The 13660-nt window shown below is 30.6% G+C and overlaps 1 protein-coding gene across 1 annotated transcript in view; it reads right to left on the reverse strand.

The window, feature by feature from the left end:
- The window catches only part of LOC142318196 (tachykinin-like peptides receptor 86C), a 734981-nt gene that overhangs the window by 222949 nt on the left and 498372 nt on the right, over window positions 1–13660 (reverse strand). Inside the window, exon 3 of the mRNA XM_075354749.1 lies at window positions 5745–5958. Coding sequence (XP_075210864.1) covers window positions 5745–5958 — 214 coding nt within the window. The remainder of the gene's footprint in view (window positions 1–5744; window positions 5959–13660) is intronic.

A 13660-nucleotide genomic window follows, 5' to 3' on the forward strand; every position in this document is an offset into this window, starting at 1 on the left:
TTCTTGTTTTTTGATCCTGTTTTAAAATTCAAAAAATTTTACTGTTTACCAACGAATTTTGGATAAAATTTTATCTATTCATGAACAAACTCTTCTTATAATTTTATTAAAGTAAATAAAATTTATCGATAAAGTATTCAAAAAATTAGTTTTGAAAATAAATCTTTAAAAACGAATTATATCTAATCATTTGTATTTTTAAAAGTAAATTTTACTTTGAGGTGGATGTGTACTTTTTAGATGTTTACTTTTTGTTAAAAGTAATAAAATATCACAAATATTACTGCAAAGATTAAAAAAAAATTCTTATGTTGTAGAGCCCCTCTGGATAATCAGTTATTCTCGTATAGAAATGTTAAACATTGAAGATTTCAGTAATACCGCTGTCTGAAAATTTTTAACTCTTATTAAGGGACTGATGAACAGTAAACGTATTATACTTTATAATAATTATTTTATTTTATTTTACTTATTTTTAGTTCTCATATTCAAATTCACTACTAATTTTAAATATCTATGATATACACTAAATATGCTAAACCTATGCCAATAGTTTATGTGGGTTTTAATTAGATTTACGTTTCTTGTATAGCCAAATGAAAGAACATTCAATTAAAAAAAGATTTTTGAGCTGGTACAGTAACCTATAACATCAATTAATAGCCAACACTTAAAGAATTTTTTCTTTTAAGGGCGTATGAAAAACAATACATTTCAATGTTGAATAGTTGATGTAATGATAAATCTCCGGTAACAAAAGGAAACTTCAAATTGTTAAAGTTATCTCATAAACTGAATTATTCGATTAAAAATATTAATAATTAAAAGAGCATATATTTAATCGATTACTAACAAACACATATGCCTCGACCGGTAACAAAGCAGTTCCGCTTATAATTCCATCCTTTTAGTTTTTCTAACTACCGATTAATTCAAATGAAGGAACTTGCACTACAATGTAGCACTTGTGTTGTAAACAACTCTAGTTTAACCGACCATTTGTCGGGGTAAAGTTAGTATTTGCTCTATACTACCAAATAATTCTACCCGATTCAGCAAATTTCCGATTTTGCCTCTTTGGCAGAGGATTATGTGCTTATTGCCCAATAACTTTACGTAGTATGATAATTCTGCTGTGAATTCACAAGTTACGTGATAACAATTCACAAGTATGTCAATCGGCCTTGTCTACTCTATCCCTTTTACATTTTGACATGTATAAGCAAAATTACTACCTCATTGTTATTCAGTTCCTTTGAAACGTTAGTAAATTGTTCTTTCCGTTTTGATTTCTCGATGTCCGTTTCATCTGTTCCATGTATTCTTGTATTCGTTTTCAGCTTTTATTCTGCAAGTTAAATTCTAACTGCAAACGCAACACTTCTATAAGTCACGTTAACTTCCCCGCTAACGTGGATTGACATCTCTTTAGAAGTATATTACTGAAGGAAGCACAGCCGTCAAATTAATATTAACTTCTACCAGACACTGATTATCAACAGAAACCCTTATCGACGATCATTATTAGTAAAATAAAATTATCTAGCCTACTTCCACAGTTTTCCTGTTTGAGTGTTTAAATACTTACAGTCATATATTTATCTGTTTATAAATAAATTACGAAAAATTACGAAAAAAATAACTGATACAGAACTATATTTCTTTCACGTACATGAACAGACATTCCCATTTACTTTCTTCAGAATATCAGTCGGAGATATTGTTTTATCTACAACTTTTCATGATATTTTTTAGAAATTTAACTTTTAATGAATCTGAAAACATATCTACATATTAATAATTGTCGTGGTTAATAAATTTGTTTACACCCTATTCTTAATTTTAAAGTAAGAGCCTTTACAGCATATTCCTTACGAACAGTTTGAAATTACTGGACGATTTCAGTACAGTTCCATATTTTGATATTAGATGGAATATTTAAATTTACTACTAATTTTAACTATTTATGATATACACTAAATATGCTAAACATATGCGAAACGTTTATGCGGGCTTTAATTAGATTTACATTACTCGAGTTGCCAAAAAATAAACATTCAATTTAAAAAACAAAAATACAACAAAAAATTACAAAAACATACATAATAGAAAAACCCTCTAAAAATTAAAAAATAAGAATTAAATCAACTTGAGAATTTTAAACAAAAAAATATAACATATTAACAAATATAAAAATGCTTTGAAAAGTAGAAAATAAATTATATAAACATCTAATAAATAACCAATAAATAAAAAATAAATAAATGTAATAATTATTAAATTTTAAAATTAAAAATAATGAAAATATTTAGTTAAATAAAAGCGTGGCGTAGTTTTTATAATTTATTTAAAACAACACAAAATTTATTTTTACAACAATTAATCTTCATTTTCATTTTCAATAACGACGCGAGGAGGCGGAAAGGTAGCTGGAACCTCTGCAGTTGAGACTGACTAGCTACAAGTAACAATCTGGAAAAATGCACCCACTCGCTTTCTTTGTAGGTGTTCTCACATAGTTGAAGTTCATCTTCGAATTGTGCTTGTAATCTAAGCCAAATTGAACTCACTCTTTCCGCTAAATGTTTCATTTTAATTAATTATGAATTTTTATTTAATGAATTCATAATTACGATTACAATTATAATAATGATAATAATTAATAATTTTTCAGATTACCGTCAAGATGTAATAACTTTGTGCAAGATTTCTAAATTTAATTTTTATTTTTAATCTTATTAACCCTTAAAGGTCATCTCAGTGCAAATTTTAACCATCAAAGAATTAAAACTTGAGTTATTTTATTACAGATAAATAAAGTATACACATATACTAAACAACCTCATTAAAGAAAAAATATATTTTAAAATACAGCAAATGTCTATAAATTCTTATTAGAAAACATTGCTATAAAAACTGCGCCACGCTTTTATTTAACTAAATATTTTCATTACTATTAATTTAAAAATTGAATAATTATTACATTTATTTACTTTTTATTTATTGGTTATTTATTAGATATTTATATAATTTATTTTTTACTTTTCAGTTCATTTTTATATTTGTTAATATATTATAATTTTTTTATTTAAAATTATCAAGTTGACTTAATTCTTATTTTTTACTTTTTAGAGGGTTTTTCTAATTTGTTTCCTTTTTTTATTAATGTTAATATTAATATTAGTTAAATAAAAGCTTTTTTAAAACATAATTTTTTATATGTAATCAAATATATTTTTGTAATTCTTTTTTGAATTTCTTTAAGACAAAAAAAAAGTAAAAATATTTATTTTTACCCACCGAAGTTACATACATGTACCAAATTTCAATCACTTTCATACGATAGTTAATGAGAAATGAAAATTTTCAACTAAATGCATGAATTTAATTTAGGGGTAGTGCGTGGGGCGTGTGGGTGGGTCATATCAAATTCCGACACCGTAGTGCTGTATTGTCATAGAAGTTACATATGTGTACCAAATTTCATTGATTTTCATACGATAGATCAAAAGATATAGCTGTTGCAAGATTTGATTATTCCTAAAGAGAGTTAAATAAAAGCTTTTAAAAATATATATGATATATGAAAATATATGATCAATATATATATATATATATATATATATATATATATATATGGGCTGGCATATCTAATCACAGGCTGAAAAAATCAACAAAATCTCTGCTACTTTAATATTTAAATACTAAACACAGAATTACTTTCAAATATAAATAAAAAAATATACTCATATATATAAATATATTTATTTAGTTATTTATATTTTTCTAAAAAAAAAATAAGAATACTCAATTAAATACTCAACGATGTAGATTTTATACAATAATAGGTATTATTAAACGTAACTAGGCTAATAATAATTATATCTACGTTCTACGTCCAGAGCAGAAACAGCTGTACATATGTACCATTCATAATGCTGACTAACGGGGCTCCGATGTGTTTTTCCCTCGGAGATGGTATTTTAATCGGTCCGATTTCACCTAGGATCGTAATACAAGGATTGGATTTTCCTGAAGATATGAAGAACTTTAATGATTAAGGAAATGTATTTACACACCATTTTTAGAGCTGATGAAGTGGCGGTCAGAGTTGAAGTGATACAGGTGTAACGGAGACCCTTCCGCTGTCCATATGCCCCACGCGATGCACAAGCATACATGCTTGCGCATCGTCCTTCACGTAAACACCCTCGTCTAGAACCACCCGTTTCGCCTGAAGCAAAACGGAGGAAGAGTCTTGAGACCGCAAGGTTAGAGAAAGAGACTTAGAGTATCCAGAGTGCTTTGTACAAGAGTAATTTTTGTAAACCAAAGTATTTGGTTATAAGTACAGAGGACGGTAATTTTTCGACGATAAGCCCTTTTCTTATCGCTCGAGAGATAAATAATTGTGTTGGAGGCCCAGTAAAGGAAATCCGTAAAACTTATAACGGATTCCATGAAGTGACGACTAATGATGCACAATCGCAGAAGATCCTTGGGCTAAAGAATATAGGTGAATTTTCTGTATGTGTCGATCCTCACTGCACCCTCAATACCTCAAAGGGTTTTGGTTTCGGGATCTACTATATTGCACGGAGCAGAAGATTGTAGAATGGTTGACAACTCAAGGAGTTATTAAATGCCGAAGGCTGAACATGAGAAGGAACGGCGAAGTTCTTCCGTCTATCTCTGATGTCCTTACTTGTCCTTACATGTCCTAACAAACCAACCCTGCCGGAGAAAGTGCGTGCCGAGATGCACAGATTGGATGTTCGGACTTTTGTCCCGCAACCAATGAGATTTTTCAGGTGTTAACGTTTTGCCCACACCGTTGCTCGGTGCGAAAGGCCACAAATATGCATGTGTAGCGAGGAAATTCATGAAGGAGGCATACAAGGATCCTCCTTCTTGTGTAAACTGCAAAGGACAGCATTCGTGTAGATCAGTCTACTGGTGGGTGACTTCAATGCATATAATTCTGTTTGGGGGTCGGATTGAGTAGATCCTCGTGGAAGAGAACTGGAAAAGTTCCTACTGAATTACTCTCTTAAATGATGGTTCAGGAACTTTTTTTAATGCCAGAGATGGATGGATGTCCTGTAAAGATCTAGTACTTATAAGTGGATCGATAGAATCGAGGTTTTCTTTCTATGTTTTAGAGGATCTACATGGTAGCAATCACTTTTCAAAAATTTTTAACTGAAGTTACAAGAAAAATATTATCCCATCTCCAAAAGATGGCTGTTAGATAAGGCAAATTGGACGAGCTTCACTGCTAGGACGATACTCCCTGAAACAACTTATCGTAGCCGAGTTATCGAGTTACCGACTTATCGTAACGAGTTATCGAAGCCGATAACGACGCTTATGATAACGGTTCTCATATACTCACACCACCATCTAGTACAGTTAGGACTAAACATACATACATACATACACACACACACACACACACACACAACAACTCACAGCCAGAGAGAGAGCCTTCCGGAAATCATTCATACTCAAAACATGCAAAATTGTCTGATCTTTCTTTAATACAGAATCATAATAGTATTAAATAAAAAAATACTATTATGACATTTTACTACTATGATTATTTTTTTATTATGATATTTTTTTTTACTAACTTGGTAGTACAAATAGTCCGTCAGTGCAAAGTAAGGCCACAATCACGGGAGGGAGAAGAAAAAAATAATAACTTTCACACTGCATATACGTTATTTTTAATTAAATATTACCTGTCTAAAGTGATAGCGACAAGCGTGAAGACTGACGCAGCAACAGTGACATTTGCCACGAAATTATTGATTGTACAATACGCTGTACCGAATGGCCAATGAGAATTCACCATGAAAATAAAGTTGAATATACAATTGAGCAATGACATTAGGAGATCAGACAAACTCAAATTTACCAGGAAATAATTCGTCACTGTTCGCATCCGTCGGTGTGCTGCAACATAAAAAATAAAGAAACAAAAATGTTAGATTATGATTTAAAAAATTTCATCGTTAAATATAAAATAAGTATTATTTAAAAAGAAAATAAGTTATTTAAACAAAAAAGAAGTATTATAGGACGAGAAAAACTTTGAAAAGACTTTATTTTATTCATATTTTATGTCAGTATCCAAACATAACAATTAATTTATTTATGTAAAGTAATGATTTTATATGATTAAATATTATTATGGCCGATCTCCTTTCTAGAGGGAAGATCATTTCCTTATTTCATCCGGAAAATTACAGGTTCGAATCTCCATCTGACAAAGCGTTTTACCTCAAAATTCCGTACCACGTTCCTTTAGTAGGTCATTTAAAGACATTCAGCCGTAAAATTTCCCCAAATTGTTCACATCTAAAAAAAAAAAGTAATAGAAAAAAAAAGGTAAAAGGTGTGAAATTATCGCAAAGAAAGAATAAAATCATTACGCTTTATATTTTACCATTTTTTTGGAATATATTTTTCTTTTTGTTTTCAGTAATGTTTTTATTTCTATTTAAGGATGTGGTTTTTATCGGTTAATTCAATTGAATCGTAAGGTTTAGTGATAATTTATTTTAAATACAAATTTTTTCCCTAAATTTCTACAAAAACTCAAGTATTACAATTCAGAAAATTTTCCCAAGGTATTTTACAATTGTATCAGAGAAATATGTTTGGATATCTCAGGTGTACCCGGGTACCGATCACCAAGTATCGGGTGTAGAAAAACAATGTTTTTTAACATTATGTACATAAAATAATATTTTGCCACTTTTTCACGGCCAGACTATATAAATTTGTCTTAGAATACTCTTTCTTATTTATTTCAGTAAATAAATTTATAAAAAAAATCATTCAGTACTGTTTAGATAATGAAGTTATATTGAAATTGAAAATATATTTATATTAAACATGTACAGCTTAATTTAATTGAATTTCTTCCTTTAGTAATAAATTAATAAAATTTATTATGCACTACAGACAAATAAAACGTTTCTCATTGCATTAGGTATTCATAAAACGTACTCGCTCCATACTCGAAATTGGTCGGTTAATAAATCGATGAATAACAACATTTTAAGATTATAAAGATATACAACTACATTATACCCCGCTCTACTTCGGCACATGCTGGACGATAAAAATTCTTCACTTTGACGGAACTTCGGTAACGATTCAAAAATTCATTAGCAACAAAAAATTTTTATGTCAGGATTTGATTACAGGAAAAACTCTTAAACGACTTCCAAGAATAAACATTATGTTACTTACAGGTGGAAATAAAGATTTACGTGCTGTACATTTTCTATCTCAGTAGAAAATATCTTCCAAATTGTAATAATTTGCCAATCTAGAATTACCTTGATCTTTTGTTCCAATTGAAATCGAAACCGATCCATAATTATATTCAAATCACTCCGTTCAGCAAGTTTTTAAATTTAAATTTCGAGATATTTGTACTTTACCAGATAAAGTTTGGCATGCCTCAAACGGTATTTTGAAAAGGTTTTCTACATTTTATAATCATATAAGCAAGCGACACTCTATTGTCGGAACGGTGTGTGAATCAGATAATTGTACTTAGATTCATAGATCATCCAATAAACTTCAGAAAAAAATGCAAGGTTGGAGAAAAAGCTGAAAATTAAAATTGACAGCAAATCAAAATGTCTTGTTACTTTATGAAAGAAAACATACCCTTTGATATGTTAGATAAGACTCTAACTAGAGGTATTGAGAATGATCACGAACTTATGTCATTGCAAACAGTAGATTACAAAGAGAGTTGCCGATGAAAATAGTAAAGATAAAAATTAATCATAAAATATCAAAACAAATTAGAAAAGGCTCAAACTTTTTTAGCGCTCACTCATTGAAGAAGAATCCAAGCTGAAAAAGTTGCACAGATAAAAAAGATAGCACAGAGGTCAAGTTGCTTGACCTCTGTGCTATCTGTTTAAACTACTGTGCAGTGGAGTTTTCATACGCCATTTTTTATACCATTATTTTCGTACATTAATTATTTTGTAATTTCATATGTTTATAAAATAATTTTGTTTTTATCAACAATATACTTTCGGATATCGTCTTATCAACGTAATTTTTTTCCTATTCCTTTGTATTTACTGTGTTTATATAAAATTAGCAGTTGGAAAAAAAGATAAAAGCTCAGTTAACCTTTTCAATCACTCATTAATACGTTACATAGAAAAAATTGTTACAAAACAGTTATTTGAATACACTCTATGGATAAAATTCATCAAGTTTTCATTGACGGATTTTCTTGCTAAAACTATCTCAGAATGTCATTTACTAGGATTATGTCCTTATCTTGATCGTCTTCCGTATACTTTATATATTTATGTATCAATTGTGATACACTTCATTTGTCACTCCACGCATTAATTTACAAAATATTCGTTTATAAAATAACATCGTTTTCATTATAAAAAAATCTAGAAAACATACTGCGACTACAGTAAGTAGGAATATTGTTCAACAAAAATTTAAAAAAAATAATAATAATAATAAGACACTTAGCTGCTTAAGTAATTTTATAAGTTCAAATTCATCAAAATTATCCCCAAATTAACATATGTAGTCCAGATCGGTGAACGAATCAACCGTTCAAAAACCGGCTGCGCAGTACAAAACAAATTTCAGAATTATCTTTTTCACGTTATATTTGTTGAAGGTTTCCAAGAAAAGACGTAACGGGTGATTATCATTTTTGATTGTGGAAATTTTTTGTCGGCGAAGATAAACTAATATACAGCGCATGTTGAAAGTAATATTACTTAGAAAAAATGAACTTTTTAATTTAACTCATCTGTCGGTATTACGTTTGATATCGATCAAACAATGTTATCTCTAACGCTGTTTGAAATTTTTGGTTAGGAAGCGAAGTAAAATTACATTCAGTAATTAATTGCATTTTCAGGTTGTATTGCTTAATAACATTAGTATTGGATTTTTAAAAGTACAATCAGTGTAAAGATTGTAAAAAAATACGATTTTATTTAATACATTCTAATACAAATTCGAGACTGTAGGTCGAAGATAAAACTATGATTTTTTTAATCATCTAATAGCGAAAAAAATATTTCACATTTTTATTAATTAAACTGAGAATTAATCTATCGTTTAATTAAAAAAATAGTAATAATAAAGTTAATGTTTATCATAGAAAATAATTTAAATGAAATATTGTTTCTTTAATTGCTACTCCTTTCAGTCTTACAGGATAATGAATTTAATGAAAACTAAAAACATGAATGCTTTCATTTCATTATTGTATTCTCGCTGGCTGCCTGGGGTATGAATTACACAATACATCAGCTTCGCGTATTTTTCTTATTATAGCTAGATTTATTTAACTTTCATTCTGCAAATTAAATTATTTTTTTTAAATGAAAATAACGTAGATAGTAAAATTAAAAATAAGGTTATTATAATTAATTTTTTTATCTTTCAGAAAGGGTGTGTTGAATTTTCATTAAGCAGTGGATGTTTTTTATGAAAATGAAAAAAGAAACTATTATTCATCTTTCAGTTTAGGTAACACAAGTGATATCAATTTATCGAAACTAGTAGCCTATTGTATTCACGAAAACGACCATTCACCTTCAAGCGACTTAACTACCTAACAAATTTAATGCAATGGTTAAAACAGCAGCTAGAAACGAACGAAAAGATTCTCTTAAATTTTTCCCAAAACAGCCTTACAAATTCTGAAATTTACCATCAATTTTAGCTAGTGTAGCATAAGAAAGCCCTTCTTTTACTCTGATTTGTACTAATGGATTAAAATTTGGCCAGTGTTTGAGTAAGTGAATAAAACATGTGTGTGTAATGTATACACTTACATATATATATATATATATATAAAAGTGTAAACATACACGAGGTCTGTAAACAAAGTAATGAGACTAGTTTTTTTTTTCTATCCAAAGTAGCAATACTGTAAAATTACCAGTAAACATATGGTTATATGAATAACTGATTTATATTAGGTATTAATATTTTTAGTCTACTATTGCCACGTGAGACGTAAACAAACTTTTCGTGAAACGAGTTCTTGTTGAGCGTTAAAAAAATGAGTGATACTAATTTTGAGTAACGTTTTGCAATCCACTTTAGTGTTAGACTAGGTGAAAATGCTACTGAAAGTTATTTCAAAAATGAAAAGAGCGTATGGAGATGACGCTGTGTCATGATTCGAAGTTTTTAGATATTTTAAAGCATTTTCAGATGGCCGGGAATCAGTTCCGGACGATCCACGATCTGGAAGACCGTTAACATCAAAAAGTAACAATATTGAGCGAATCAGAGACTTTATGCGGTACGACCGGCGGTTAACTGTCAGAATAATTGCAGAACAGTTGAATTTGAACCGTACCACAGTCCATCAAATTTTGACAAACGAATTGGAGATGAAAAGTTTTTGCGCAAAATTGGTACAAAAAAACCTCATTGTTGAACAGAAAAGCAACAGGGTGGAAGTGTGCCACGATTTTGTAGGGTGAATTATAATTGATCCTGATTTTCTAAAAATATTTATTACTGGTGATGAATCTTGGGTATTTGAGTAAAACCCAGAAACCAAACGCCAGGAGCAAGGATCACTTCAAACTTACTACGTCCCAAAAAAGCAAAAATGAGGAAATTCAAAACCGTGCTAAATTGTTTCTTCGATAGTAATGACATTGACATAAGGAGTTTTTGCCTACAGGACAGACTGTAAATCAATATATTTACCGAGAAATTCTTGAAAGACTGCGGAAAAGAGTTGTCTGCGTGAGACCGACCATCAGACAACTGGATGCTGCATCAAGACAATCCACCTTATCATACTGCACTCTCAATTAATGAGTTTTTGGCAAAGAAAAACATTCCTATGGTTCCTCAATTACCTTATTCACCTTACTTGAGTCCCGGCAACTTTTTACTGTTTTCGACTTTAAAAAAACACCTCAAAGGACACCACTTTGGATAGTTAGAAAACATAAAAAAAATTTAACCGACCATCTGAAGGATATTCCGGTTTCTGAGTTCCAGCACTCCTATGAAGAGTGGGGGAAACCGGTTGCCGTGTTGCGCGACTTCCCAAGGGAACTATTTCGAAGGTGATATAATCAATGTATAATTGGATTGTAAATAAAAAGTTTTTTTGAATTAGTCTCATTACTTTAATTACAGACCTCATGTGTATATATATATTTATATATATATATATATATATATGTATATATATACACACATATATATATATATATATATATATATATATATATATATATATATATATATATATACATACATACATACATTTATATTTACCATTTATTTATTTATCAAAGACTTCTTATAGAAGTGTATATCAGGATCTGTATTTCTTTCAGACATATTCTTCTTCTTTTATCTTCTTTATTTTCCCCGCCCCACGGATCCGGATCCGTAACTAAGTATAAACTTAGATCCGAGGAGTGCCAGCGCCTCAAACTACCTCCGAAGGGCACAAGATCCCGCCCAATTATCCGGGACTCGGTCTTTTCTTGCTTGCCATGCCTCTAATGGGTAGCTCCCAAAAGGGAACCACCCACCGGGACTCCGGTCATGATGCCTCGACTCTATCGGGGAACTCCCAAGGGAATCCCCCACCGGGACTACGGTCTTTCATTCCCACCAATGGCATCTCAATGGAGTGCCCATCCGATCACTGAAGACCGACGCCTCCCACTCCTCCCGGATGGAGCTGTCCCTCAAAGACACCATGACGTTACTGTGAAGATATAAATCCTGACGAAAATGGAATCGTCTTGGATCCCCGACCTCCGGGAGCATGACCGTGCAGCTTGTAGTATGTACATCGAGGCTCCCGTTTACAGTCTTTACGTGTATGGCCGTCCTTACCACACTTGAAACAATAACCACTCCTATCGGTGCCATTATAGAACTTGGCCCTATGGCCTGGACGCCAGTATGTGAAGCAGAGGTTGTCGGAGGTGCGCCGCATCACCCACCCAATGCGAACACGTCCAACAGACAGCAATTTGTCTGCAAGGAAGGGCGGTACTACTAATGTGACTATCTGCTTTGAGCCGTAAACCGTAATGCCGTAAGCATTTTTAAAGCATCTATAATGACCCGACTCACCCATTATTTTGCGAAGTACCCCAAGAAACTTATCCTGTGTCCTTAACTAGGATGTGGACCCTTCTACACCCTTTCCAGTCAGGGCCGTTGTAGCACCCTCCACTTTTCAGACATATTAGCTTGGTTGGTTGGCCCGTTAGGTGCCAAAGTCGCGAAGTTATACTATCACAATTTGTGATTAAATTATACCTGAAATTTGCAGAGCCACGCTTAAGAAAGTGGCTATCATTCTAATATCAAGAAGAGAGAAGAGTTACAAACTTTTTCAAGGTCTTCTTAACTCAGCCGAATCTGATGATTCACTCTCATTTTGAGAAGGTATGTAATCTCGATACCTTGATTTCTAAAATATTTTCATTTAATGAGATTATAAATAACAAAAAGCAAGAAAGTAATGTACACCTACCTGTTTTACATGCTAAACGTTTTAATTATTCTGTATTCTTTAATTTAATAAATCCTTAAAAAGAAATAATTCTGTCGCATATCATTCGATATTATTCTGTAGAATTATTCAATATAAGTGCAGAACGATTCACGGACAAATTTCCATAATAACAAACAATATAGGAAATCAGACAGTGATTGCTTGCATGGTTTTATCCGGTTTGAATAAATCAAACCACGGAAACTTGCTCTATTCAAGAAGTATTAATTATGATTAAACAAACGTTATTATTAACATCAAGAAGTGATAATCAAGGGTAATATCATGAACATAATACTGTAAGGTATGCATAATAATGTTATAAACTGTAAAATGTACTGTAGTCTTTCATTTTGCTTGACCTTAATTTCTTTATTATTTTTTATTAAACTCTTGTATTTTTACTTATATTTTTATTTTATTTCGTTAATATTTTAACATTCAATTAAGAAAAGGTCAGTGATGGTTTTCGTCAGTTAAAATTAAGTCAAATAATCCTTTGCTTCTAATTTTCAAAACCCAAGTTTTTTTTATAAAGTTCCCTAGAGATATATTCTTGTCCATTATGTGGTTAAATTTTCAAATTTATAATTATTTACATTTCATTTTTTGAACCGAAAAGAGTAAAAGGAAATTATGTTTCACTTAATCGCTTTCTTTCTACTCGACTAATACGTTTCTCTATATTGTGATTTTAGGTCCTTTCTCTTCAAAATGCTGTTAATTACAACTAAGAGTTTATTTTCAATGTTCCATTATTAATATCTCAGTACACTAGCCCGATTTAATTATTCAAATATTATTATCATACGAACTTTGTTCGATTAATCTGATCTTTTTCCTATTTTTATGTAAGTCCAATTTCAACCCAGATTTTATTGTATGATAAAAAAAGCAATTCATTATAAAAAGTTAGAGTATAGTTTTATTTCATATCAACTTTTAGCTCATTAACAGCGGTGTTTGCAATAAGACCCAGTTATCTAGCACAATAAGTTTTATAAACAAGTTTGAAAAAATCAAAGAATAATTTTTATTTATTCTTTTATAACTACTCTTAATAATATTTTTTTAACAATTTCTATA

This window comes from Lycorma delicatula, chromosome 1, assembly GCF_047948215.1.
Source record: "Lycorma delicatula isolate Av1 chromosome 1, ASM4794821v1, whole genome shotgun sequence".
NCBI classification, from domain to species: Eukaryota; Metazoa; Arthropoda; class Insecta; order Hemiptera; family Fulgoridae; genus Lycorma; species Lycorma delicatula.